The following is a 27,935-nucleotide window of genomic DNA, read 5'->3' on the forward strand; positions in this document are numbered from 1 at the left end:
GAGAACAGGCTCCTTTGGCTGGAGAGTACTTTGTTGCACTTCAGGGAAAGGATCTGCTTCTCTCAACTGGAGGGAATTTCTGTATGAAAGCTGAGTCTTAAGAGTGTTTAAATATTCTTAAGCAATAACAAACAGTGGAATGAGACAAGTCAATTAAAGACAATTCAATGAGGTTGAGTTCAGAGTGTTTGGAATTTTTAACCATATGCTTTATTTGATGTCAACATCAAAGGAATATTTTAAAAAGCAAATTCAAATCCATAAGTTAGTAACAGTTCAAGTTAACTGCATTAAAAAAAAAAGTATTTACATCTCTCCATACTTGTATACCCTATAACTGTACATAAACTTTTGTATTTCAAAGCAGTTGTCACTTATAAAGTGAAAGTTTTCAAAATGCTAGGTAAACATTTGCTAATTATGACTTTTTGAAAACAATACTCCTTTGGAAGATTCCTCTTCCTTGTGCTTATAGTTGATCTGCAAACATTTCTCAAAGTTTCTGGAAACTTCTCTGGAAAAAAATATCTAGAAACTGCCCTGGAAGAAAATCATAGTAGACAAGGGCTAAGTGCAGACATAAGCAGCTCCATTTTGTAAACAAAGTTCCGGCCTTCCATTTTATTCCACTGAACTTCTTTGAAGGGTCCACGAAGATGATTCCATTTGCTATCTTGTAAAACATCACTTTTTGGAAGGTCTTTACACTGGTTACGGGGAAATTGAACCATAATCTTGCTGCCACTTTCAGGGCCATTACGAACTGTGGAACAAAACCAAAAATTCAATATGCTCATTTTCCAAGCTAGAGACAATAAAGATCACACAACTTCATTTTCCATGAGTATAAAAACCTTGTTTGTCTATCAACTTGAAAGTTCTCATTTAAAAGTGCTTTTCAGGTTCAATATGCTAAAATAAAATTTACTAATTTATAGATACTAGGCTGGTATAAATATTCATGAATTACCATTTGTACTATAAAAATGTGGCAAGATGAATGTTGGTTTAGGAAAGTCAAATGTCCTATACATTTTCAGAACATATTATTTTTTTCTAAAATACTTGACAACCCAATCATTCAATGACTTGGTTAATATATACCTACTATGTGATAAACTCAAATGTTCAAAATCAGAACTGGAAAGGATGGAGGAAAGATTATTCCAAATATGAACTTTAGGTTTTAATGAGGCTTTATAACCCAGGAAAGAAGAAAAGAAATTATCAATAAGGGCCTAGCAATGATCAAGCCTGCAGATTCACAAGCTCTGATCCTGTGTGGAAGAATTTCTAATTATCCACTCTTTCAAATATTTGGAGCAGGTATTAGAAAAGATCCCACTAAAACCATATATAATTTTCAACTAGACAGTATGTATACATGCCTATCAAAGTGCCCCACTCATAGTAGGTGCTTCATAAATCACCTCTCTGTTCCATCCCTTGACCATCTTTAGGATCAAATATTATTCTTGCATATTTGCAGCAGTATACATATTTAATCTATCTATCTATCTATCTATCTATCTATCTATCTATCTATCTATATCTATCTATCTATCTATTTTTGGCCATGTGGCTTGTGGGATCTTAGTTCCCTGACCACGGATTGAACCTGGGTCCATGGCAGTGAAAGCACCGAGTCCTAACCACTGGACTGCCAGGGAACTCCCCAGCAGTGTATTTTTGAAAAGCATTTATCCACTAAAAGTTTTGAACTGCAGGAGCAACAATGCTGATGGCATTTTTCAGATAATCTCTTAGGAAAATGTGTTGCCAAGCAAGACATTTTTTATAACTACTAGAAAGAGAAGTAATAACCTGTTGCTCTGAATAACAGCTATGATGAGATAAATGCTCAGTATAATTACTGCATGAACTCACCTACTGCAGAGATAAATTACTATTAAGTATAGTAACTATTAAAGCTAAATGTTGGGGCTTCCCTGGTGGCGCAGTGGTTGAGAATCCGCCTGCCAATGCAGGGGACACGGGTTCGGGCCCTGGTCTGGGAAGATCCCACATGCCGCGGAGCAACTGGGCCCGTGAGCCACAACTACTGAGCCTGCGCGTCTGGAGCCTGTGCTCCGCAACAAGAGAGGCTGCGATAGTGAAAGGCCCGCGCACCGCGATGAAGAGTGGTCCCCACTTGCCACAACTAGAGAAAGCCCTCGCACAGAAACGAAGACCCAACACAGCCAAAAATAATTAATTAATTAATTAATTAATTAAAAAAAAAAAAGTTACCGTTCTTTATTAAAAAAAAAAAAAAAAAAAAAAGCTAAATGTTAAGGCCAAACTCCCAAAGGTCTCTTCACATTCAGAGAAGCAGAAAGTACCTGAAATAGCATAGTCACCATTCGGGGAGGCCACTGTTATGGCAGAGGCATTGCCAATGCTCTCTATGGGCCCAAGTCCCACGTGATTACTGAAGCTCAGGACCTGCCAGCCCATAACCTTGGCTAGCTGCTGAACTGCATGCACCTGATGCTGTGACATCTGTGAATGAAAAAGGAAACTTCATTGACAATCAGCATGGGTATTTACTTTGCAGTGACTTGACATCGTGACTGTAAAATAAACTTCTGCTGGGGTTTTCAGTGCCTAGCACAGGAACCCTATCTTATGTTTGAGGAATCCTCCTCTGTGTGACCACTGAGGGAAGCGAACAGCACCCCACCTTCTACTGCAGAAGCTACAACAGCCTGATACTCGCTTTCCTGTCCACTGGCAGCTGGAAGACAGGCATACAACCTGAGCTTGGCCAAGTGGAACCTCCCACCTGGATCACTGATTATGAAGCAACATCTAAGTAGTAGCAGGGTGTGTAGCTGAATATCTTCCATTAACCCCCTCAAGTCCCCTCTCCACCCTACTCTGTCCTGGGAGGCTGATCCATATGGTTACACTACCAGCTTTTATAACTAGGTCCTTAGTAAACCGACACTCCTGAAATTATCCTGAATGTGCCACTTATTTCCGGTTAAGACCCGACTGATACACGGGGCAATTCAGAGTGCATTCTGTCCCAGCGATGAAGGCAGTAGTGCTGGGATGGCAACAGTAGTGGCATTGCCCTGGCTGTGGTTCTATCTAGCTTCCTTTGACTCTGATCCATTCGCAAGTCTTATTCTCTAGACTTCTCATCAATTCTGGAAGCTATCCAATAGGCTTTCAATATGTTTCTGCATGTATGCGTAAGCCGACCAAAGCCATTTTAGGTGCAATCAACCAAGAGCTGCCATACCTCACGAATGCATTTTATTTCCTTGGTACCACATCAGCAAGTCAGTATAAAAGATTATTGCTTCTAGGATGGAGAGTGTCAGTATTTTCAAAAAATTTTATGTGAAACATAAATATGTGTTTTATGTGAAAGATTCATTAGCATTTCAAAACCTACCCCTTCTCCCATACCTCATATTTCAATGGGTCATCACAACTCCAAGAAGAAGGTAGGAAAACTACTGTTCTTACTTTACAGACGAAGAAAGAAAGGTCCAGAAATATGTCCAGTGTCACAAAGAAGGTTTGTGACAGCACTCTCCATACGGTCCCTTAATAAGAGGAGCTCTTTCTTAGGGCTCAAGAGGAAGGCATTCCATTTATCATAATGGAGAATGGACACTGTAGCTTTGTATCTGATCTCCCTTTCTCTGGTTTTCTTGGGTTAGTAATTCTAAACTTTCATGTGGTCCTGGAGGGGTTGTATATCTTGGCTAACGTGAGAAATGAAAAAAGTCTGATAGTCTCAGAACTGGTCCTGCATCTTAAATACAAACTAAGAGTAGAAACAAATCTAGGAGAGTTTGTCAACACTTTCAATTAGCCCGTAGGTTGTAAAATGTGCACTAGAAATTAGGTGGCAGGGGAAAATGGCTTTTTAAAAATAATTTTACTTCTTACCCACTTTGTTCTTTCAATAATTATGAGTGGACCTGTAGTGTGCAACTGTTACCTGAGACAGAAGGAAATCCTGCAGCTCCTGCTCCTGATGAGACAGAGTAATTACTCTTCCATCTCTGTGTATGACTCGGATCTGCTCAACTCCAATATTCAACTGCAGCTGAATGGACCTTTATAGACACATATACTAAAAATCAGAAACGTTGAAAATTACCTTATACAATGCCAAAAACCTTAACATCAAAGAAAAAGAATGTAACAGGCAGTTTTGATAACCTACACCAACACCCACGGGGGAGAGTTTTCTTAGGTTCCGCGGAAACCATCAGACTCTCTCTGAACTACTGTAGGCCACTGAGCAGCAGTCTACTCAGAAGGATACAGCGGGGGAAGCGCGGCTTGCCAGCAGGCCGACAGCACTTGCTCCTCTTCCGCGGCAGGACTTTCAGCTGTCAACACTGCAGCAATACACCTCTGCTGCAATGAAATGAGAGCCGCGTTGAGAATACGTGGGACCTGCCCTGACTTAACAACCTGGGTCCTCACAGGAGCCATGCACCCTTAACAGCTCCACGGGCATGGTTTCCAGGGTGCCCACCAGAGACACTGCCCACTGTTAGAAGTCACGCCATCCCGGGAAATCCAAAGCCGTCCCCATCAGGGATTTATAATTTCTCCCAGTCCAGAACCATTTTACCAATTTGGGATCATTTTTGCCATAAGCAGTGTTGCCTAGTGACAAACATGGCATCTTTCCTTATCAAGTTACTAGGAGACTAGAGCAAGAGTTAACCAAAGGTCAAATTCTCATACAGAAAGGAAATAGGGTTTGTTAACTTCACCCTCTCCTGAAATAATCAGCAAACAAGTCAAAATACGTACGCTCTATTAACTAGGCTTAGGTCAAACAAAGAAAGTCATAAAATAGCCAATGAATATATACGCAGATCACAAAACTCTTCCAAACTAATTTATAAATTTTTAGCATATGACATGTACATGAAACACAAAACTCTCCAAATCAAATAATCTAGTTGAGGGCTTCCCTGGTGGCTCAGTGGTTGAGAATCTGCCTGCCGATGCAGGACACACGGGTTCGAGCCCTGGTCTGGGAGGATCCCGCATGCCGCAGAGCAACTGGGCCCGTGAGCCACAACTACTGATCCTGCGCGTCTGGAGCCTGTGCTCCGCAACAAGAGAGGCCGCGACGGTGAGAGGCCCGCGCACCGCGATGAAGAGTGGCCCCCGCTTGCCGCAGCTAGAGAGGGCCCTCGCACAGAAACGAAGACCCAACACAGCCAAAAATAAATAAATAAATAAAAACAGAGTAAACAATGCGTTTAAAAAAAAAAAATACATTTACAAATAATCTAGTTGAACAAATGTGGAAAAAAACAGCATTATATCTTTCCACATTTGATAGTACCTCTTTTTTACTAACTTTGTTTTACAGCAAATATTTAAGAATAAAGCATTTTGGCAACTATCTATATAAAATGGTAATTTTGATGAAGTTTACATATTTCTTTCCAAGAAAAAACACAAAATTCAGAAGGCTTAAAGGAAAAGACTTACAAATCTAACGAAATTTTTAAATTCTCCTTTTTTAAACAAAGGTGTGAGGAAAGAGGAATTTGTAACCACTTTGAAAAGCAAATTGGTAACATTAATCAAAATTTTAAATGTCCTTATCTTTTGACACAGCAGTTACACTTGGAGGAGTTTGTACATGTGTAAGCATATCTATAGGATAAATTATTTTGCTGGCGTCCAACTAAAATGTTCAACAATAGAAAGTTGGGGAGTTCTAAAAAGAGAATTACTTTCAATTTTAATTTTTTTAAAATTAATTAATTAATTAATTATTTATGGCTGTGTTGGGTCTTTGTTTCTGTGCGAGGGCTTTCTCTAGTTGTGGCAAGCGGGGGCCACTCTTCATTGCGGTGCACGGGCCTCTCACTATCATGGCCTCTCTTATTGGGAGCACAGGCTCCAGACGCGCAAGCTCAGTAATTGTGGCTCACGGGCCCAGTTGCTCCGCGGCATGTGGGATCTTCCCAGACCAGGGCTCGAACCCGTGTCTCCTGCGTTGGCAGGCAGATTCTCAACCACTGCACCACCAGGGAAGCCCTACTTTCAATTTTAAATAGCATATGACAACCCCACCAGCTATAGAAGATGGGGAAAAGGGCATTCTACACTTCCTTCTACTTCCTCTCCTGTCCTGATTCTGTCAAGGCTACATTATCACAAACCTTTCTTCAGAGAAGTTTAGAACATTTACACTGGATTCTATAACCATAATCCCACAGTTGTTTGGTCTTAGTTCTAGATGTAAATAATTCAATGCTGATCAATTTTTTCTTTTCCTCTCCTTTGTGCTCACTCTCTAAGTTTTTATTATGGAAAATTTTAGACACACACAAAAGTAAAGTATAGTATAATGAAAGCCGATGACCCCGTCACCTAGCCTTAACAGTTAAAAATGTACACTAACTTTGTTTCATATATTCAACACTTCCTCTCCCACCACACCCCCGAGCCACCCCAATTATTTCATTATTTCTTTAGGTAGAGGGGGAAGAAAGCCATGATCCACTCCACCAACCTTTTCCGAGAAGTTTCAAGACTGATTTCCTTTGCATTGTATACTCTTTTACCTTCTATATTTGATCTTTAAATCATGTTCGTCTACTATTTTTCATTTTTAAAAAACAGTGAATTAAAACATCCCTATTAAAATATAGTGTTATTATTATATTATATATTATTATATTCCCCTACTCCTGAGGGTGGTGATTTCGTTTCCAGTTGTGTTTTGCTCACTGAGAGACCACTGTGGCTAGTTACGTCTGCCTGAAATAAAGCAACTAAAGCTTGAAAAATAAAACATACAGACCCTGATAAACATACTCACTCTCTCAGACTGACCTGGAGGAGGGGACTCAGCTCCATCTTTCTAGTTGTTAATTTTCAAAGAGGCTAAAGTGGAAGCCCAAAATGTCTTTCATGGCCACCAGCTAACTATATTAACGTGTTCCTCCCCACTGCCCACAGTTTTACTGCGATATAATTGACAATGTCATTGTATCTGTTTAAGGTGTACAACATAATTGTTTGATATTTGTATATATGGCAAAATGATCACCACCGTAAGTTTTTTTAGCATCCATCTCCTCACATAGTTACCCATTTTCTTTTTCTTGTGATTAGAACTTTTAAGATTACTTTTTTATCAACTTTCAAATATACAATAGAGTATTATTAACTATAGGTTCCATGCTGTACATTACTTCCCCAGAATTTATTTACCTTATAACTGGAATTTTGTACCTTTTGACCACCTTCACCAACTCCCCACCAATGCAACCACCAATCTACTATCTGTATATTAACTTGTGATTTATGAATATAAATCAAGTAGACTGCTCCTCCAGGAATGCTGGGGACAAAAGTCATTAAGGGCATAATCATGAACTGGATTAGACACAGGGGTTGTTTTAGGCTCACTATGGAAAGGACAGGCTCTAATATAAACAGCCTCCTCACCTCAAATACCCCAGACTGGCCACAGCCTCTAGGCAAGAACTGAAGCGGATCGGAGTCTGAGGAAGCGTGGCAGCTTTCCGCTCAGTGCTGGGGTTCCTTCTTTACCACAGCTCAAATATGTGACATTTACCTAATAGAGACTATTTTAGACATTCTTACCTCTGGTTTTTTTTGGTTTGTTTTTTTTTTTCTGTATATTTTGGCCGCACCACGTGGCACGTGGGATCTTAGTTCCCCAACCAGGGATAGAATCAATGCCCCCTGCAATGGAAGCGCGGACTCTTAACCACTGGACCGCTAGGGAAGTCCTTACCTTTCATTCTTAAAAACACTCTACAGCTGACATAATTTACTGGAATGTTATGCCACCCTAGCAAATAAAAACCAAAATCTTGATGTAATCACTCAGCAAACATCAATACATAAAAAGGAACTTAACATATTAAACAACTTCTTTTTGATACTTACTTGCATATTTGTTCATAGCCTTGTGACGTGATTAAGACTTTCACACTAGATTCATAAACATCATTAATATTTGACCAATGAGCCTGTATCTGAGGATCTTCAATGCGACTTGCTAAGCTGTCAATGGTTGCAGCAGTTCTTTTAAAGAAAATAAGTTAAAATTTTTATAAAGTTACCACATAAAATAATAAGATGATAAATCACTTATCAGTTTTACGGTTATTTGAAAACCAGATGACTACTTTTTGAAAATACCATCATTTGAAAAGCAAAGATTTTAAAGAAAGGTCAGATGTAGCTCTGACGTGCTGGTTCTCAGTTTCACATCACGGCACAGTCTCATGCCACGTTGATTTCCTTTTAACTCCATTTGTTTTCTGCCACTCAGAAAATCTTACCAGAACACAAGTGAGAAGGATACTTCCAGGGTACTAACCTCAGCTCTGTAAAGAATATAAATTACTCATAAATATCAGTACTTGATCCCTGGTAACAAGTGACTTGGGACATACTCACACCTGGAATTATAATTCCATTACTGTCATGGAATTATAATCATTTTCAAGAGAACCTAGAGAGACTTATTGCACAATTAAAACCTATACTCCAAGAAAGATAAATATGGTAAGCATAAATGAAAAATAAGACCCATCAAGTGATAAAAGATAAATATGGTAAGTATAAATGAAAAATAAGATCCATCAGTGATAATTATGTACCAACTACTATAACACGTGGTTTCATGAATTATTTTAACCTTACTAACAATAGTAGACACTACTATTATTACCTCCATTTTTCAGAAGGAACAAAAGCAGTTTAGCAATGTTTAGTAACTTGCCCAAAGTTTGTAACTGTTTGGGGCACAAAACCTGGAAGTCTAACTCAAGAGCCAATAATCTTTCCTTTATATTTTATACACACTAATGAAAAGCCACTGCCTACAACCAAAGCATAAATTATGTAAGTTAACCAAATTACTGAGACCCTCAGTTTCTAAAATTTGATTCTAGCACTTGACTGGAAAGAGAAGGAAAAGCCAGGAGGAAATGGAAGAAATGAGAATAGCCACTGAGGACAAGGGGTTTTTATCTCAACAGGCTTGGGCTTTGCTCTTTTATTCTGCTTCTGCTCTAGTACTGGTTTCTTTCAATCCATTTTTAACTTTACCTTCTTTTTCTGTGATTTGTTTCCCTGGCAGTGCTTCAAAAATTTTTACAGCAGATAAATACGTATGTGAGAGTTTTGATCTCAGTATTATGTCTATCAACAAACTGGGAATAAAAAAGTATCTAGCAATTGAGAATTGTTAAAAGAAATCATGGATTAGTCAAACAATGGGCTATTACATAGCTATTAAAATACCTCTGAAGACAGGGTATAAAACTTTATGATACCAGATTTATTAAAAAATAAAAAAGATACACATGCCCTGACACATATACTGTTGACCCATGAACAATGGGTTTGAAATGCACCTGTCCACTTATAAGAGAATTTTTTTCACTAAATAATCACTACAATAATGCACAATCTTTGGTTGGCTGAATCCACAAATGCAAAACCTGGGAAAAGGAGGAATTGCCTATTTGGTGGCCGACCGCAAGTTATACTTGGACTTTTAACTGTACAGAGAGGGTGGCACCCCTAACCCCCGCGTTGCTCAAGGCTCAAATGTATGTAAAAATATATGAACATGTTAATTGTATGGAATTATACAGATGGGTTGATACATCTGGAATATTATTTCTATATCTAAGGGGAGAAAAGGGAATATTTTTAAAACTTTGCTGCTTCCAAGATTATAACTACTATTCAGAAATTTATAAGTGTTCTAAAGATAACTTTTTCCATGCCCTTCATTTATTTCAGGGAATATTTAACTTTATGGTTAATCAGAAATTTGCAAGATTAACAATATACTCAAATTAATAGCTTTTATACTTGAAATGTACAAATGGAAAGTAACAATAATCTAACATATAATATTCTTACTGTTTATAAGGAACTTCTGTATACATTATTCAATTTGATCCTAAGACCAGACTCTTATACCCCCAGTTGACAGAGAAATAGAGGGCCACAGATATTAACTAACTTGCCCAAAGTTACTTAGCAAGTCATTGAGCCCTGGCTTAAACGCATCTTTTACCCTGAACTCCTTACTCCTTTCATTGTATCATGCTGTTGTCTCTAACATGTCTTCCTAATTCATTTTACTAAAAGTTTCCATTCTGAGACCAAAGACTAATATGCTAATAAAACCATGACTGTATTAACAGGAAAAACCAAAAATCAAAAATAAAATGTCATTCACAAAAACAGTGTGCCCACGCCTGTTGAGTACCACCAAGGTGCAATCATGAATGAAGTAAAAACAGAACTCTTCACTAAGCACCAATAATAAAATAGAAGAGCACCCTTTAGCATTTGGAAGTGATACATTCATTTAGGTCCAATCATGCAAGTTTTTTTTGTAAATGATGTGTATGGAAGAAAGAAAATGAGCTTTGGGGTTACATAAACGTGGGCATAAATCCTGATTTTGCTAACCTTTCAGCTGTGTAACCTTCAGCATGTTGCACAACTTCTCTAAACCCCAATCTTCTCATCAGCAGAAATGGGTTAACATGATCTGCCCCAGAGCTAAGGATTAAATAAGTCAACATATAGGAAAGTGCCTTCCAAAGTCCTAAAATGTGTGACAACCAAAAAATAGGGAAAGCTTCAAAAAAGGTTTAAATCAGTTCAGGAAGAGCATCCCATGGACGGGTTACTGAAGAAAGTTTGGTGTCCCACGGCAGGTTCCTAGTCAGTCGTCTTTGGAAACATTAGTGCCAGTGTCAGAAACAATATATTAAGTTACATGGGCAATGGCACTAAGTCTTCCCCAAACTTGACAGGACCATCTACGACCAGAAACTCTTCTACCATAGCCACCTCCATCTCCCCAGAAAAAAAATTAAAGCATGCCAAAAATAATGTAACTAATAAAGATAACTAACAAAGGAAAAAGGACTGCAGTTTCAAAGAAAAATAGTAACTCTGTCCTTACCTACTCCTCAGAAATATATGCTTTGCTTGTTTAATTATTTTTTCCAGGAGCCCTTCACTTGACTGTATTGAATTAATTTCATTTTTATCAAAAGCTTGAGGACCCGAAAGTCTCATTCTCTTGTGGCCGAAAGGTGCACTTGCTGGATGCGGCATCATGATGGAACTCAAGGTCTGTTTATGAAACTGTAACAAGAACAGCCGTTTTAAACAGCCAATACCCACATATTAACTACACAATATTCGATCAAAACATGGCTCACATTTTGGAAACATGAAAGCAATGGATCTGAACCACATATAAAGGCAGTCTTGGCACACAGATAAATGTTAACATCTACTAGGCCACATTTAATGTGAATTTGTAAAGAGAAGGGTCCCTCTCAAGCTGCTGTTTTTATTTTAAAAGTTTTAAAGTAGAAAAACAAATATTCTTTAATAAGTCCCACTGACAGAAAACATGAAATCAATAGATAATTATTCCACCATACCCTAGATTAGAGGTTCCCAAACCTGGCTACAACAGAACCATCTGAGGAACATAAAAAAATACTGATTCTTGCACCACCACAAATGACTGAACCAGATTTTGCGGTGAGGCAGAGAAGGCTGGAATATGTACTTCTATTAAAAGATTTTCAGGGGAGTCTTTTGAAATTAGCCTAAACTGTGAACCAGCACTCTGGAAACACAGTTCTAGATGACGTGTAAGTAGAATACATCCTGAAATAACTCAAGTAATCCTTTTCACGGGCTCTGGCAAGATATTTTCCCTGATTACCCAATCAGAATACCCTCTAGCATGCATTTCTTACACCTCTCTATAAAACTTGTGGTGTATTTCTGCCACTAGAAGCTATGCTTGGGGACAGAGACTGTATTCTGATTATCTCTGTATTCCCTGAGCCCATAGCAAGGATCTTTCACAGCACAGCTGGTGAATGTCATCGCTATACGAATAATGAGGACTCAGCAGAGGGCAGTGTGTGTACATTCACTGCTGTGGATACTCTTACCACAATGCAAGGAAAAACATTTACTTCATTACCTCTCTAATCAGTAGATGCAAATTATGCTCTAGGACATAAAGATGGTCCTCTGGACTTTGCTTCTCAGTAGCAGATTTTTGGGATTTCTTATCATTTGAAGAATGGCACAAAGAAATAGATAACTGCAAGCCTATTTATAAAAATAAGTAGGACAGATATAAATAACCTATAATATGGACAGGCACAAACTGTTTTCATAAAGTATAATCACAGCCCATTCTCAAAAGATACATTCTGAACTTTAAGAGGAGGCTTTCGTGATCAACATTTTTACACCAAAATGACTACTCATGAATATAATAAACTACCATATATTTTAACAATTCAAATTCTGTTCACCTACAGTGTGGCTGCTGACCTTGAGCTGTGGCTAAAGACAGGTGAACAGAAACTATATGTTAATTTATTTCTTCTAGATTTTAAATTAAAAACGAAACAAAACACAGAGTTAACATCTGGTCTTACTGACTAGAAGACAGATATCGTTCCCTGTTCCCATCAGAATCAGGATGAAATTTTTCACTCCTAAAAGCTATTCCCTTGACAAGATCTAAGAAGATGCTCAGAATTTATGTAAAAAACGAGTGCAGCTAATTACAAATTGATCTCTAGGTAAGTCTAACTGCTTTTGAATAATATTTTAAATTCAATCTCCACAAATTTAGGAATATTATGGATATTTAATTATGCATTTTCTAAACAGAAACACTAATTGGAAAACATACATGCACCCCAATGTTCACAGCAGCATTATTTACCACTGTCGAGATATGGAAGCAAAGTAAGTGTCCATCAACAGATGAATGGATAAAGAAAATGTGGTGTGTATATATATACAATGGAATACTACTTAAGGCATAAAAAAAAAGAATGAAATTTTGTCCTCTGCAACATGGGTGGACTTTGAGAGTATTATGTTAAGTGAAATTAGTCACAGAAAGACAAATACTGTATATCACTTATATATGGAATCTAAAAAATAAAACAAACTAGTGAATATAACGAAAAATAAACAGACACACAGATATAGAGAACCTAGTGGTTACTAGTGGGGAGAAGGAGGCAGGAGGGGCAATGTAGGGACAGGGTATTAAGAGGTACAAACCACTATGTATAAAATAAGTACGTTACAAGGGTATATTGTACAACACAGGGAATACAGCCAATATTTTATAATAACTATCAATGGAATATAACCTTTAAAAATTGTGAATCACTATGTTGTACACCTGAAACTTATATAATATTATACATTAACTATACCTCAATAAAAAAATAAAAAATAGGGACTTCCCTGGTGGCAAAGACTCCACGCTCCCAATGCCAGGGGCCTGGGTTCGATCCCTGGTCAGGGAACTAGATCCCACACGCATTCTGCAACTAAGAGTTCGCATGCCACAAATAAGGAGCTGGCAAACCGCAACTAAGGAGCCCGCCAGCCGCAACTAAGACCCAGTGCAACCAACCAAATAAAAAAATTAATTAATTATTTTAAAAATAAATAATTAAAATTAAAAAATAAAAAAAACTAAGCATTTTCTAATTGACATCTCATTTAGACAATAAGACAGGATCCCTGAGAAATCTTCCACAAATGGTGCTGGCATAGACACTTCAAAGCAATTGTTACTGAATAACAGCCTTGCTAGGGCAAACTTTAACATATATTGTTTAAAGCCCAGGAGTGACACTCCTGAGGACACAGAGCAGAGTCAGCAGTGTAGACTGTGTTGCGTACTTCATTGGCTGTTATTACGGACCGCACACTACCTCTTTGCTCTTACTGTTCCTTCAGCACACCCAAATAGCTACCCGCTTTGTCCTGTTCCCCAAACCACAAAGTCCTAATTATAAATCTCAAAAGGGTAGGCTGCACTTACTTGGAAAGGGCTGAGAGATAATCTGGTTTTTCACCACAATGTGAGGGATCTGTGATTTAATTTGAACAGCTTCCCGAGAGAGCTGTGCAAAAATTTCTTTACATAAGAGAACATTTTGTGCTGCTTCTAATTTCGTCTGCCAATGTGGGGAACCTGAAAGACAGGGGACATACGTATATATTAATTACCTAATAATATTAGGTATTAACTAGCTTAAATGATGATCTGGATACATATGACAAAAGTTTAGAAAACAGTGCATTATGGCACGTAAAACATTTTACTTCTTTTACACAGAGAAAACTGGTAAATAAGTTCAATCTTTAAAAAAAGATTGTACAGCTATTCACTAATGGTTAATTAACAAATTATAAATACTTACATTTCCAATTGCTCTTATTCCTAAGTACCTATTTTTCCTATCTATGTTTATCTTCAGTTCATTTGTAAATATAAGCTTAGATAAGACCAGAAGTTAGAGGATAGAACATAACTATACCTGGTTTGGATTTAGGCAAAGGTCGTTTGAAGAGGTTAACTGTGCCAAGATCACCGATGTCTGGAGCCTGTTTTTGAATTGAAACCTATGTGACAATAATAACACGAAAAAATGTTAGCAAATTAGCTTCTGGGCTATTAATAAGAAATTACTTGAAGAATACTTTGACAAATACCTTGATATATGCAGAGCCCTCTAAATCACTAGGAATCTGGACATCAAGGGGACAGTAATCTTCAGGTATTTTCTTGTCCAGATCAATATCTGTATTCTTTATTACTTCAAATGTACCATGATGGGGAAACAGAGATCCTAAAGGCGTATTAAAAATAGCAAAATCAAAACCAGTTAACATGTTAATTTAACACAAATTATTAAGTGTATAATATTTCACATACACATCACTGAAGCATAAATTAAGTTCCTATGAAAAATGTGTGTTTTGGGGAAGGGAGAGGCGTGGTAAACAAAAGGAAGCAGGAGAAAAGAGTTATTTACCTTAAAAAAATAACATGCCTTAGTCTAATGGTATCATAATAATATGAACTCTACAGGCCATCCAAACTGTTTTATTCAAATGGAGTTTTGACAAAATGAATATAATTCTAGAAAATACTTCCATAAATTTAAACTTTGGAGATTAAAAACTTCTGGAGCTCAGTCTCTGTAATAAGGTTGCAATTAAAGGGTTCTGAATTCAGTAAGAGAAGGACAAAAGGAATGTGTATATACCACCCTTTTTTCAACCAATTCCTAGACTTTCATGTGCTGTTTTTTTATGTAGTGCGTAAGTTTGGGATAGTTGTTTTGGGCTGCTGAATTACCGGAGGAGTGGGTAGATAAATGTAACTGCTGTTTTATAACAAGGGAAGATGTTCAAGATTTTCTTGCAATTAAAAACAGAATGTAATCAAATCCTTTTATAACACAGGTGACTATCCCATAGAGAGAAATTAGGTAAAGTTCTTGCACATAATTATTTGTTGGGAAGAGCTTACAATGTCCAGAGCCAGAAAGCACTGCTTCTACAGACTACCTATTAAAATGTAAAAATGTCTTTGTCATCTCAAATTCATCTTTGTGATTTTCCCAATTCACATCAACGCTAAGGCATGTAGGTCCTCCAGTACTTAACTACCTCAATTTACCTTCCTTTAATTTTGGGATAATGATGGCTTGCTCTGACTTTTAAAATATCACTCTACTATTGTTACCCCAGTGATCACAGCCAGGGCTCCTTGCTTTTTTATCCCTTGACATTCAAAGTTTTTACCCCATTGAGCTGTGACTCATGAACTTTTACTGTATCCTCTGAATATACTTCAGCAGCTTAAAGACAGTACCATAATTACCTCGAAAAACCTGCTATTATATATCATAGCTCAACAACAAAGAATTTATACCAAAAAGATGTGAATTCAAGATATTAAACTCTGATATACTTCAACAAAGTATAGTCCTTAAGTTAGTGTTGCAACCTTGGCTGAATGGAAAAAGGAAGGTGAAGTGTTTTCACCACTGTTTCTCTTCACCCAGGATATGAAAACAGCTTAGCAGACTTTAGGGAGAAAAATAGAATAAGGAAGAATAGAGAAGTTTCTTTTCTCCATTTATGCCCGGTTTTTGAGGGTTACTGGTAAGCCTGTGATTGAGGACGCTAGCCCTACCTCCTTATTTCTGACTAAAATGTCAGTTATGGTTCAGGGTGTATGAGCACATAAACCCTATCTCTGAACTTTCAATTCAATGTATCTAAAATGTTTTCAAATTGAATATAAACTATTTATACAGGTATTTACATAGGTTGTGATAAGGGTAATTTTAGCTTTTTCAGGCTTATGGGCACAGAAATTAGAACTTCAAAATGTAACATGTAACTGAGAAATAATATTATTACAGAAGAATATGTGGGAGTTCCCTGGCAGTCCAGTGGTTAGGACTCGGCACTTTCACTGCCAAGGGCCCAGGTTCAGTCCCTGATCCGGGAACTAAGATCCCGCAAGCCATGCGGTGTGGCACCCCCTTCCCACCCAAAAAGGTAACATTACAACCTACCGTTTATAGTTTTTGAAAAACTATATTTTAAACAATAATCTATACCTGCACTTCTGTAGCTCAGATCTCCAAGAATTTTATCTCCAACTTTTCTAAGTTTCCAGTGTTGCCTCAGTCTCAAAAGCTCAGAGTTGAAGTCTCTTTGTAGCTTATTTTCTTGGTTTTCAGTGACTGATTTAGTCAGTCTTTCTGCCCCCTTCAGTAGGATTTGTGCTGCTCCGGCAAGTGACTTCTTTTTAGATATCAACTGCAACGTCTGAGGATTCTATCAAAAACAATCCAAAAGTGTAGCTCTGTATTATTTTTTAAATGATTTTAAAATGATATACTTTTCTCAACAATAAAGTACCTACTCAAGGGAAAATTTAAAAATTAAAGAAAAGCACGGAGAAGGGCGAAAAGCACATATAATAATGTTTTTTTTTTTTAAAAATAACCGTAACCTATTTCTTTGGTCAACTCAAATAAAGATTTGTGTTAAACCAAATCACCACAGTGGACTATAAATCAGAACTTAACACTGCATCAGCCTGGCCCAGCCTAGGTTAGGTTCCACTCTCTGTACTGCCATTCCTCTCCTATGTATGCCACTCTCCCCCCCACCCACACGTACACCCTTTCGAAGCACTCAGTATACTTCAAAGTCCATAACTGGAAAACTGATGAGAAATCAAAATCTATGTATTATATACACATATATAAATATCCACAATCACTACCAATTCATGTAGACATACTTCCAAAAAGCCAAGTTTAATAAAAGTTTTCTGGCTGCTGCATAAGAGTCAAAATAATAAAGTTTCATAAAAATGTCACAATATTTTGATCATATTATAGAACCGAATTTTGAGTTTTTGGAGAACTCAAGAGAGTTAATCTTCAAATCTTCATCTGGACTTAATTTTGCATTAAGGAAAAGGAAACAATGGGCACACAGCCTAAAAGATGGTCCTGGGACTTAAGAAAACGGCACCATTATTCAATCAAATCCCACAAATACCTGTTTTGGAGGAAGTGCATCCTGAGAGACGGGATCAAGAGTCATAAATTTTTTATCCCTAACAATACTGAGAACATCATAGAGAACACACATCTCTGTCAGGGCACCTCTCAAATTGTTCCTCACTGAATCCCAAGGCCAAAGGGAAGGTTGAAATTTCACCAACCCTAAAAAGAGAAAGAAAAAAAGAGAAATACACAGGTATTAGTTATAGAAAGCTCATTTAGAGGTTTAAAAGTACTAAAAGAAGAAATAATGAATTCTATTTTAAATTGTTCCCTCTTTTATCCCATTCTCTCCACCCTTTCTTGAATCTTGGTTAACATTTAAGTTAGTATTCCTACAATGTCAAAACAAGTATGATATCTAACTTCCTAAGTTAACTCTAACATTACAACATGATAGGCTTTCAAACAACTTTTAAAATTTATGCAAGGGGGAGGAGAGAAGATGGCGGAAGAGTAAGACGCGGAGATCACCTTCCTTCCCACAGATACAGTAGAAATACATCTACACGTGGAACTGCTCCTACAGAACACCCACTGAACGCTGGCAGAAAACGTCAGACCTCCCAAAAGGCAAGAAACTCCCCCCGTACTTGGGTAGGGCAAAAGAAAAAAGAAATAACAGAGACAAAAGAATAGGGACGGCACCTGCACCAGTGGGAGGGAGCTGTGAAGGAGGAAAGATTTCCACGCACTAGGAGCCCCTTCGCGGGCAGAGACTGCGGGTGGCAGATGGGGGAAGCTTCGGAGCCACGGAGGAGAGCGCAGCCACAGGGGTGCGGAGGGCAAAGCAGAGAGACTCCCGCACTTCCCGCACGGAGGCTCGGCGCTGACCAGCACTCACCAGCCCGAGAGGCTTGTCTGCTCAGCCGCCGGGGCGGGCGGGGCTGGGAGCGGAGGCTCGGGCTTCAGTCGGATCACAGGGAGAGGACTGGGGTTGGCGGCGTGAACACAGCCTGAAGGGGTTAGCGCACCACAGCTGGCCGGGAGGGAGTCCGGGAAAAAGTCTGCAGCTGCCGAAGAGGCAAGAGACTTTTTCTTGCCTCTTTGTTTCGCGGCGCGCAAGGAGAGGGGATTCAGAGCGCCGCCTAAACGAACTCCAGAAACTGGCGCGAGCCGCGGCTATCAGCGCGGACCCCAGAGACGGGCGTGAGACGCTGGGGCTGCTGCTGCCGCCTCCAAGAATCCTGTGTGCGAGCACAGGTCACTCTCCACACCGCCCCTCCCGGGAGCCCGTGCAGCCCGCCACTGCCAGGGTCCCGTGATCCAGGGACAACATCCCCCGGGAGAACGCACTGCGTGCCTCAGGCTGCTGCAACGTCACGCCGGCCTCTGACGCCGCAGGCTCGCCCCGCCTCCTCTGTACCCCTCCCTCCCCGCGGCCTGGGTGAGCCAGAGCCCCCGAAGCAGCTGCTCCTTTAACCCCGTCCTGTCTGGGCGGGGAACAGACGCCCTCAGGCGACCTACACGCAGAGGCGGGTCCAAATCCAAAGCTGATCCCCAGGAGCTGTGCGAACAGAGAAGAGGAGGGGAAATCTGTCCCAGCAGCCTCAGAAGAAGCGGATTAAAACTCCACAAACAACTTGATGTGCCTGCATCTGTTGAATACCTGAATAGACAACGAATCATCCCAAATTCAGGAGGTGGACTTTGGGAGCAGGATATATTAATTTTTCCCCTTTTCCTTTTTTTTTTGTGAGTGTATATGTATATGCTTCTGGGGGAGACTTTGTCTGTATAGCTTTGCTTTACAATAGCTTTATTTTACTTCACTATATTATAGCTTCTTTCTTTCTTTCTTTCTTTCTTTCTTTCTTTCTTTCTTTCTTTCCTTCCTTCCTTCCTTCCTTCTTCCTTCCTTCCTTCCTTCCTTTCTTTCTTTCTTTCTATTTTTTCTCCCTTTTACTCTGAGCCGTGTGGACGAAAGGCTCTTGGTGCTTCAGCCAGGCATCAGGGCCGTACCTCGGAGGTGGGAGAGCCAACTTCAGGACACTGGTCCACAAGAGATCTCCCAGCTCCACGTAATACCAAACGGCAAAAATCTCTCAGAGATCTCCATCTCAACATCAAGACCCAGCATCACTCAATGACCAGCAAGCTACAGTGCTGAACACCCTATGCCAAACAACTAGCAAGACAGGAACACAGCCTCATCCATTAGCAGAGAGGCTGCCTAAAATCATAATAAGGCCACAGACACCCCAAAATACACCACCAGACGTGGACGTGCCCACCAGAAAGACAAGATCCAGCCTCATCCACCAGAGCTCAGGCACTAGTTCCCTCCACCAGGAAGCCTACACAACCCACTGAACCAACCTTAGCCACTGGGGACAGATACCAAAAACAACGGGAACTACAAACCTGCAACCTGTGATAAGGAGACCCCAAACACAGTAAGATAAGCAAAATGAGACGACAGAAAAACACACAGCAGATGAAGGAGCAGGGTCAAAACACACTAGACTTAACAAATGAAGAGGAAATAGGTAGTCTACCTGAAAAAGAATTCAGAATAATGATAGTAAGGATGATCCAAAATCTTGGAAATAGAATAGACAAAATGCAAGAAGCATTTAACAAGGACGTAGAAGAACTAAAGAGGAATCAAGCAATGATGAAAAACACAATAAATGAAATTAAAAATACTCTAGATGGGATCAATAGCAGAATAACTGAGGCAGAAGAAAGGATAAGTGACCTGGAAGATAAAATGGTGGAAATAACTACTGCAGAGCAGGATAAAGAAAAAAGAATGAAAAGAACTGAGGACAGTCTCAGAGACCTCTGGGACAGCATTAAACACACCAACATTCGAATTATAGGGGTCCCAGAAGAAGAAGAGAAAAAGAAAGGGACTGAGAAAATATTTGAAGAGATTATAGTTGAAAACTTCCCTAATATGGGAAAGGAAATAGTTAATCAAGTCCTGGAAGCACAGAGAGTCCCATACAGGATAAACCCAAGGAGAAACACGCCAAGACACATATTAATCAAACTGTCAAAAATTAAATATAAGGAAAACATATTAAAGGCAGCAAGGGAAAAAAAACAAATAACACACAAGGGAATCCCCATAAGGTTAACAGCTGATCTTTCAGCAGAAACTCTGCAAGCCAGAAGGGAGTGGCAGGATATACTTAAAGTCATGAAGGAGAAGAACCTACAACCAAGATTACTCTACCCAGCAAGGATCTCATTCAAATGTGATGGAGAAATTAAAACCTTTACAGACAAGCAAAAGCTGAGAGAGTTCAGCACTACCAAACCAGCTTTACAACAAATGCTAAAGGAACTTCTCTAGGCAAGAAACACAAGAGAAGGAAAACACCTACAATAACAAACCCAAAACATTTAAGAAAATGGGAATGGGAACATACATATCGATAATTACCTTGAATGTAAATGGATTAAATGCTCCCACCAAAAGACACAGGCTGGCTGAATGGATACAAAAACAAGACCCATATATATGCTGTCTACAAGAGACCCACTTCAGACCTAGAGACACATACAGACTGAAAGTGAGGGGATGGAAAAAGATATTCCATGCAAATGGAAATCAAAAGAAAGCTGGAGTAGCAATTCTCATATCAGACAAAATAGACTTTAAAATAAAGACTATTACAAGAGACAAAGAAGGACACTATATAATGATCAAGGGATCGATCCAAGAGGAAGGTATAACAATTGTAAATATTTATGCACCCAACATAGGAGCACCTCAATACATAAGGCAAGTACTAACAGCCATAAAAGGGGAAATCGACAGCAACACAATCATAGTAGGGGACTTTAACACCCCACTTTCACCAATGGACAGATCATCCAAAATGAAAATAAATAAGGAAACACAAGCTTTAAATGATACATTAAACAAGATGGACTTAATTGATATTTATAGGACATTCCACCCAAAAACAACAGAATACACATTTTTCTCAAGTGCTCATGGAACATTCTCCAGGATAGATCATATCTTGGGTCACAAATCAAACCTTGGTAAATTTAAGAAAATTGAAATCGTATCAAGTATCTTTTCCGACCACAACGCTATGAGACTAGATATCAATTACAGGAAAAGATCTGTAAAAAATACAAACACATGGAGGCTACACAATACATTACTTAATAATGAAGTGATTACTGAAGAAATCAAAGGGGAAATCAAAAAATACCTAGAAATAAATGACAATGGAGATACGATGACCCAAAACCTATGGGACGCAGCAAAAGCAGTGCTAAGAGGGAAGTTTATAGCAATACAAGCCTACCTCAAGAAACAGGAAACATCTCGAAGAAACAACCTAACCTTGCACCTAAAGCAATTAGAGAAAGAAGAACAAAAAAACCCCAAAGCCAGCAGAAGGAAAGAAATTATAAAGATCAGGTCAGAAATAAATGAAAAAGAAATGAAGGAAACAATAGCAAAAATCAATGAAACTAAAAGCTGGTTCTTTGAGAAGATAAACAAAATTGATAAACCATTAGCCAGACTCATCAAGAGAAAAAGGGAGAAGACTCAGATCAATAGAATTAGAAATGAAAAAGGAGAAATAACCACTGACACTGCAGAAATACAAAAGATCATGAGAGATTACTACAAGCAACTCTATGCCAATAAAATGGACAACCTGGAAGAAATGGACAGATTCTTAGAAATGCACAAACTGCCGAGACTGAACCAGGAAGAAATAGAAAATATGAACAGACCAATCACAAGCACTGAAATTGAAACTGTGATTAAAAACCTTCCAACAAACAAAAGCCCAGGACCAGATGGCTTCACAGGCGAATTCTATCAAACATTTAGAGAAGAGCTAACACCTATCCTTCTCAAACTCTTCCAAAATATAGCAGAGGGAGGAACACTCCCAAACTCATTCTACGAGGCCACCATCACCCTGATACCAAAACCAGACAAAGATGTCACAAAGAAAGAAAACTACAGGCCAATATCACTGATGAACATAGATGCAAAAATCCTCAACAAAATACTCGCAAACAGAATCCAACAGCACATTAAAAGGATCATACACCATGATCAAGTGGGGTTTATTCCAGGAATGCAAGGATTCTTCAATATACGCAAATCAATCAATGTGATACACCATATTAACAAATTGAAGGAGAAAAACCATATGATCATCTCAATAGATGCAGAGAAAGCTTTCGACAAAATTCAACACCCATTTATGATAAAAGCCCTGCAGAAAGTAGGCATAGAGGGAACTTTCCTCAACATAATAAAGGCCATATATGACAAACCCACAGCCAACATCGTCCTCAATGGTGAAAAACTGAAACCGTTTCCACTAAGATCAGGAACAAGACAAGGTTGCCCACTCTCACCACTATTATTCAACATAGTTTTGGAAGTGTTAGCCACAGCAATCAGAGAAGACAAAGAAATAAAAGGAATTCAAATCAGAAAAGAAGAAGTAAAGCTGTCACTATTTGCAGATGACATGATACTATACATAGAGAATCCTAAAGAGGCTACCAGAAAACTACTAGAGCTAATCAATGAATTTGGTAAAGTAGCAGGATACAAAATTAATGCACAGAAATCTCTTGCATTTCTATACACTAATGACGAAAAATCTGAAAGTGAAATTAAGAAAACACTCCCGTTTACCATTGCAACAAAAAGAATAAGATATCTAGGAATAAACTTACCTAAGGAGACAAAAGACCTGTATGCAGAAAATTATAAGACACTGATGAAAGAAATTAAAGATGATACAAATAGATGGAGAGATATACCATGTTCCTGGTTTGGAAGAATCAACATTGTGAAAATGACTCTACTACCCAAAGCAATCTACAGATTCAATGCAATCCCTATCAAACTACCACTGGCATTTTTCACAGAACTAGAACAAAAAATTTCACAATTTGTATGGAAACACAAAAGACCCCGAATAGCCAAAGCAATCTTGAGAACGAAAAATGGAGCTGGGGGAATCAGGCTCCCTGACTTCAGACTATACTACAAAGCTTCAGTAATCAAGACAGTTTGGTACTGGCACAAAAACAGAAATATAGATCAATGGAACAGGATAGAAAGCCCAGAGATAAACCCTCACACATATGGTCACCTTATCTTTGATAAAGGAGGCAAGCATATACAGTGGAGAAAAGACAGCCTCTTCAATAAGTGGTGCTGGGAAAATTGGACAGGTACATGTAAAAGTATGAAATTAGAACACTCCCTGACACCATGCACAAAAATAAACTCCAAATGGATTAAAGACCTAAGTGTAAGGCCAGACACTATCAAACTCTTAGAGGAAAACATAGGCAGAACACTCTATGACATACATCACAGCAAGATTCTTTTTGACCCAGCTCCCAGAGAAATGGAAATAAGAACACAAATAAACAAATGGGACCTAATGAAACTTAAAAGCTTTTGCACAGCAAAGGAAACCATAAACAAGACCAAAAGACAACCCTTAGAATGGGAGAAAATATTTGCAAATGAAGCAACTGACAAAGGATTAATCTCCAAGATTTACAAGCAGCTCATGCAGCTCAATAACAAAAAAACGAACAACCCAATCCAAAAATGGGCAGAAGACCTAAATAGACATTTCTCCAAAGAAGATATACAGATGGCCTACAGACACATGAAAGAATGCTCAACATCATTAATCATTAGAGAAATGCAAATCAAAACTACAATGAGATATCATCTCACACCGGTCAGAATGGCCATCATCAAAAAATCTAGAAACAATAAATGCTGGAGAGGGTGTGGAGGAAAGGGAACACTCTTGCACTGTTGGTGGGAATGTAAATTGATACAGCCACTATGGAGAACAGTATGGAGGTTCCTTAAAAAACTACAAATAGAACTACCATACGACCCAGCAATCCCACTACTGGGCATATGCCCTGAGAAAACCATAGTTCAAAAAGAGTCATGTACCAAAATGTTCATTGCAGCTCTATTTACAATAGCCAGGACCTGGAAGCAACCTAAATGTCCATCGACAGACGAATGGATAAAGAAGATGTGGCACATATATACAATGGAATATTACTCAGCCATAAAAAGAAATGAAATGGAGGTATTTGTAATGAGGTGGATGGAGTTAGAGTCTGTCATACAGAGTGAAGTAAGTCAGAAAGAGAAAAACAAATACAGTATGCTAACACATATATACGGAATCTAAGGAAAAAAAAAAAGGCCATGAAGAACCTAGTGGCAAGACGGGAATAAAGACACAGACCTACTAGAGAATGGACTTGAGGATATGGGGAGGGGGTGGGGTGAGATGTGACAGGGTAAGAGAGTGTCATGGACATATATACACTACCAAATGTAAAATAGATAGCTAGTGGGAAGCAGCCGCATAGCACAGGGAGATCAGCTCGGTGCTTTGTGACCACCTAGAGGGGTGGGATGGGGAGGGTGGGAGGGAGGGAGATGCAAGAGGGAAGAGAAATGGGAACATATTGTATATGTATAACTGATTCACTTTGTTATAAAGCAGAAGCTAACACACTATTGTAAGGCAATTATACTTCAATAAAGATGTTAAAAAAAAAAAAAAAGAAATTATAAAAAAAAAAAAAAATTTATGCAAGCCTTCTTAATAACCTTTTTTTCTTCCAGCTTTCAAAACCTGAACAAGTCATTGTAGAGAATTTCCAATACACAGAAAAGTACAAAAATAAAAATGACCTATAATGGCAGCATTCAGATAGTAAACACTATTAACACATCTTCCAACCTCTTAATCACTTTTAAAAATTAAATTTCATGAATACAGGCTCATTGTACAGAGTTCAAACAACAGAGTTATAGAGTAAAAAGTGAAGGTTTCCCTTTATTCCCCACCCTTAATTCTCTCCCCTCCTGACAGGCAGTCACCATTAACAGTTGGGGCACACCCGTCCAAATGTTCTTCTATGCATTTACATACATATACTCCCAGTTTTCTATTGCTTGCTTCTCCCCGCCACCCCACCAAGTTAATATGTCCTAGAGACAGTTCCAGATCTACTTCATTCTTTCAACACTGTATGATATTCTGGAACACAGATGTACAGTAAGTCTACTCATTTCTGTTTAATGGACATGGAGATCGGTTGCAACAACGCTAGCAGTGGTAAACATCTTGAACACACATCTGTGTATACGTCAACTTTTTCTGTAGGTTAAATCATTAGCCATGATATTAGTGGTTCAAAAGAGATACACACTGGCAGTTCCCTGGTGGCCTAATGGTTCGGATTCCGGCTTTCACTACCGTGGCCCGGGTTCAATCACTGGTCAGGGAACTGAGATCCCACAAGCCGTGAGGCGTGGTAAAAAACAAACAAAAACAAGCAAACAAACAAAAGAGATGAACATTTAAAGATTTTGATACATACTGAACTGCCGAACTGTTACCCAAAAAGGCTCTAAAAATTCACATTTCCAACACGAGATATTAACAATCTTTTTAAATTGCTACTAATCTTATGCATGAAATAGTATCTTAATGATATTTTCATTTGCTTCTCCCTACTAGTGAGATCTGAAGTCTTTCCTCTGTGAGCAAACTGTTTATATCTTTGGCCTACTTTTCCAATGAATTGTCTTTTTCTTTTCAGTTTCAAGGGACTCTTTGAACATAAGGGTATCAACCACTTGTGTGTCATATGCGTTGCATATACTTTTCCCAGTCTGTCATTTATCTTTTTACTTTATTTATGGCATATTTTTCCATTATTATTTTAAATTTTTATGTAATTAATATACCTATTATTATACCTATCTTTTCCTTTATAACATCTGTGTTTCCTATCTTGCTTAAGAAGATCTCTCCTAATCCCGAAGTTATATGATTATAACTTCTTTCCAATATTTTGTTTTATTCTCTTCACTTGCATTTCAATCCTTGTGGAAATATTTCTGTGTGAGGTCTGAGGTAGTATTTACCTTTTATTCCCAAACGGATCCCTAATTGTCCTAACACGACTGGCTTGAAATGCCATCTTTAAATTCCCATTTACACAGGGTTTCTTCACATAAATCAAGAACTGTTAATGTTTTTTTATTCTTTACAATAAGAATACAAAAACCACACATACTTTTTCTATAATTCCCTCCTAACTAGTTTTATTTTCCTTATAATCCATTTACTATATAGCATCCAGAGTGATCTTTTGTAAACAAAATCATCTGTCTACTTAAAATCCTTCAAACTTTCAGCTGTCGTTCTAATAAAAACCAAGTGCTGGGGGCTTCCCTGGTGGCGCAGTGGTTAAGAATCTGCCTGCCAATGCAGGGGACACGGGTTCGAGCCCTGGTCTGGGAGGATCCCACATGCCGCGGAGCAAATGGGCCCGTGAGCCACAACTACTGAGCCTGCGCGTCTGGAGCCTGTGCTCCGCAACAAGAGAGGCCGCGATAGTGAGAGGCCCGCGCACCGCGATGAAGAGGGGCCCCCACTTGCCGCAACTAGAGAAAGCCCTCGCACAGAAACGAAGACCCAACACAGCCATAAATAAATAAATAAAATTAAAAAAAAAAAAAAAAAGAAAAAAAAAAAAACCAAGTGCTTATCCTGGCCTACTGGCTCTACATGATTTGGCCTCTGCCTACCTCTTAGATCTTATCACATACTCAAGTCAATACAAATTTCCTTTCAGTAGGTGTTACTATAATCATCCACCTTGCACAGGGAAACAAAGTAACTAGTCCAAGGTCACATAGCTAATACGTGTCACAGCCGAGATGTGAACTACAGGGCTCTTAACCAGGGTGTGCCACATTACAGACGCTCTATTAAAAACGTAAACACTTCACCAGTGACAGTGTCCCTCAAGCGCTCCCACTCAAGGAAACCTGCAGAAGAATAAGGAGTATTAAGAGTCAAGCAGTGCCCTAAATTGTCCAGGTGACGAAGAGCACAATTAATGTTTCGCGTACCTACGTTCGAAGTACTTCCACGCACAGCATCTCACCTGGCGCAGGAGAGGCAGAGTGACATTACCTGGGCGGGTACCGGGACCCCCAGACCCGCCCAGCAGACTCGAGCAACAGACCCGGGCCTTACCTTCCTCGTCGTCCTGGTCCGCGCTGGACCCGGCGCCCGCCCAGTCTTGCGCGTCGCCATCTGCCCCCGCCGCCTCCTCCTCCTCTGAGCCCGAACCCTGGCTGAAGTCGATCCGCTGGGCCAGACGCGCCAGATTCTGTGACATGGACAGCGGCTGCAGGTACGTCTCAGTGCCATCCAGGCCCACCTCCTGGACCTGCTTCTCGCAGGCAGACTCAATGCTGATCCGCACAGCGCGCACCCCAGACATGCTGGCGGCGTCGGCAGGACCCCAGCGCCAGCCGAAAACCGAGGGAGGAAGTATGTGCGCCTCTGTGGGGAGCCGGGAACCCGGGAACCGCGGCGCCTCGGAGGAGCTTTTGGGAAACCAAACGCTGCTCTAGAGCCGGAAACAAAGACGAGAGCGCTGAGA

At 39.2% G+C, this 27,935-nt stretch overlaps 1 protein-coding gene across 1 annotated transcript; it reads right to left on the reverse strand.

The window, feature by feature from the left end:
* Positions 1 to 241: 241 nt before the first annotated feature.
* On the reverse strand, positions 242 to 27,935 carry MED17 (mediator complex subunit 17). Its single transcript, XM_059930576.1, has 12 exons — positions 27,524 to 27,935; positions 17,464 to 17,630; positions 16,509 to 16,728; positions 14,584 to 14,720; positions 14,409 to 14,493; positions 13,910 to 14,062; positions 12,029 to 12,159; positions 10,982 to 11,166; positions 7,927 to 8,064; positions 3,962 to 4,079; positions 2,343 to 2,502; positions 242 to 763 (listed from the first exon to the last, which is right to left on the reverse strand). Exons 1-12 carry the CDS (start codon positions 27,771 to 27,773, stop codon positions 552 to 554), a joined length of 1,956 nt encoding a protein of 651 aa, XP_059786559.1. The 5' UTR covers positions 27,774 to 27,935; the 3' UTR covers positions 242 to 551.

Source organism: Balaenoptera ricei, chromosome 8, assembly GCF_028023285.1.
Source record: "Balaenoptera ricei isolate mBalRic1 chromosome 8, mBalRic1.hap2, whole genome shotgun sequence".
NCBI lineage: Eukaryota > Metazoa > Chordata > Mammalia > Artiodactyla > Balaenopteridae > Balaenoptera > Balaenoptera ricei.

Bases quoted from the DNA above. Each gene is read 5' to 3' on its own strand.
- MED17 (XM_059930576.1), bottom strand. From the start codon at position 27,773: ATGTCTGGGGTGCGCGCTGTGCGGATCAGCATTGAGTCTGCCTGCGAG. The intron at 16,729-17,463 runs GTATTTGTGGGA...TGTTTTTGATAG, and splicing joins ATGCACTTCCTCCAAAACAG to AATCCTCAGACGTTGCAGTT. The intron at 12,160-13,909 runs GTAAGTGCAGCC...TTTTATAAATAG, and splicing joins TATCTCTCAGCCCTTTCCAA to GCTTGCAGTTATCTATTTCT.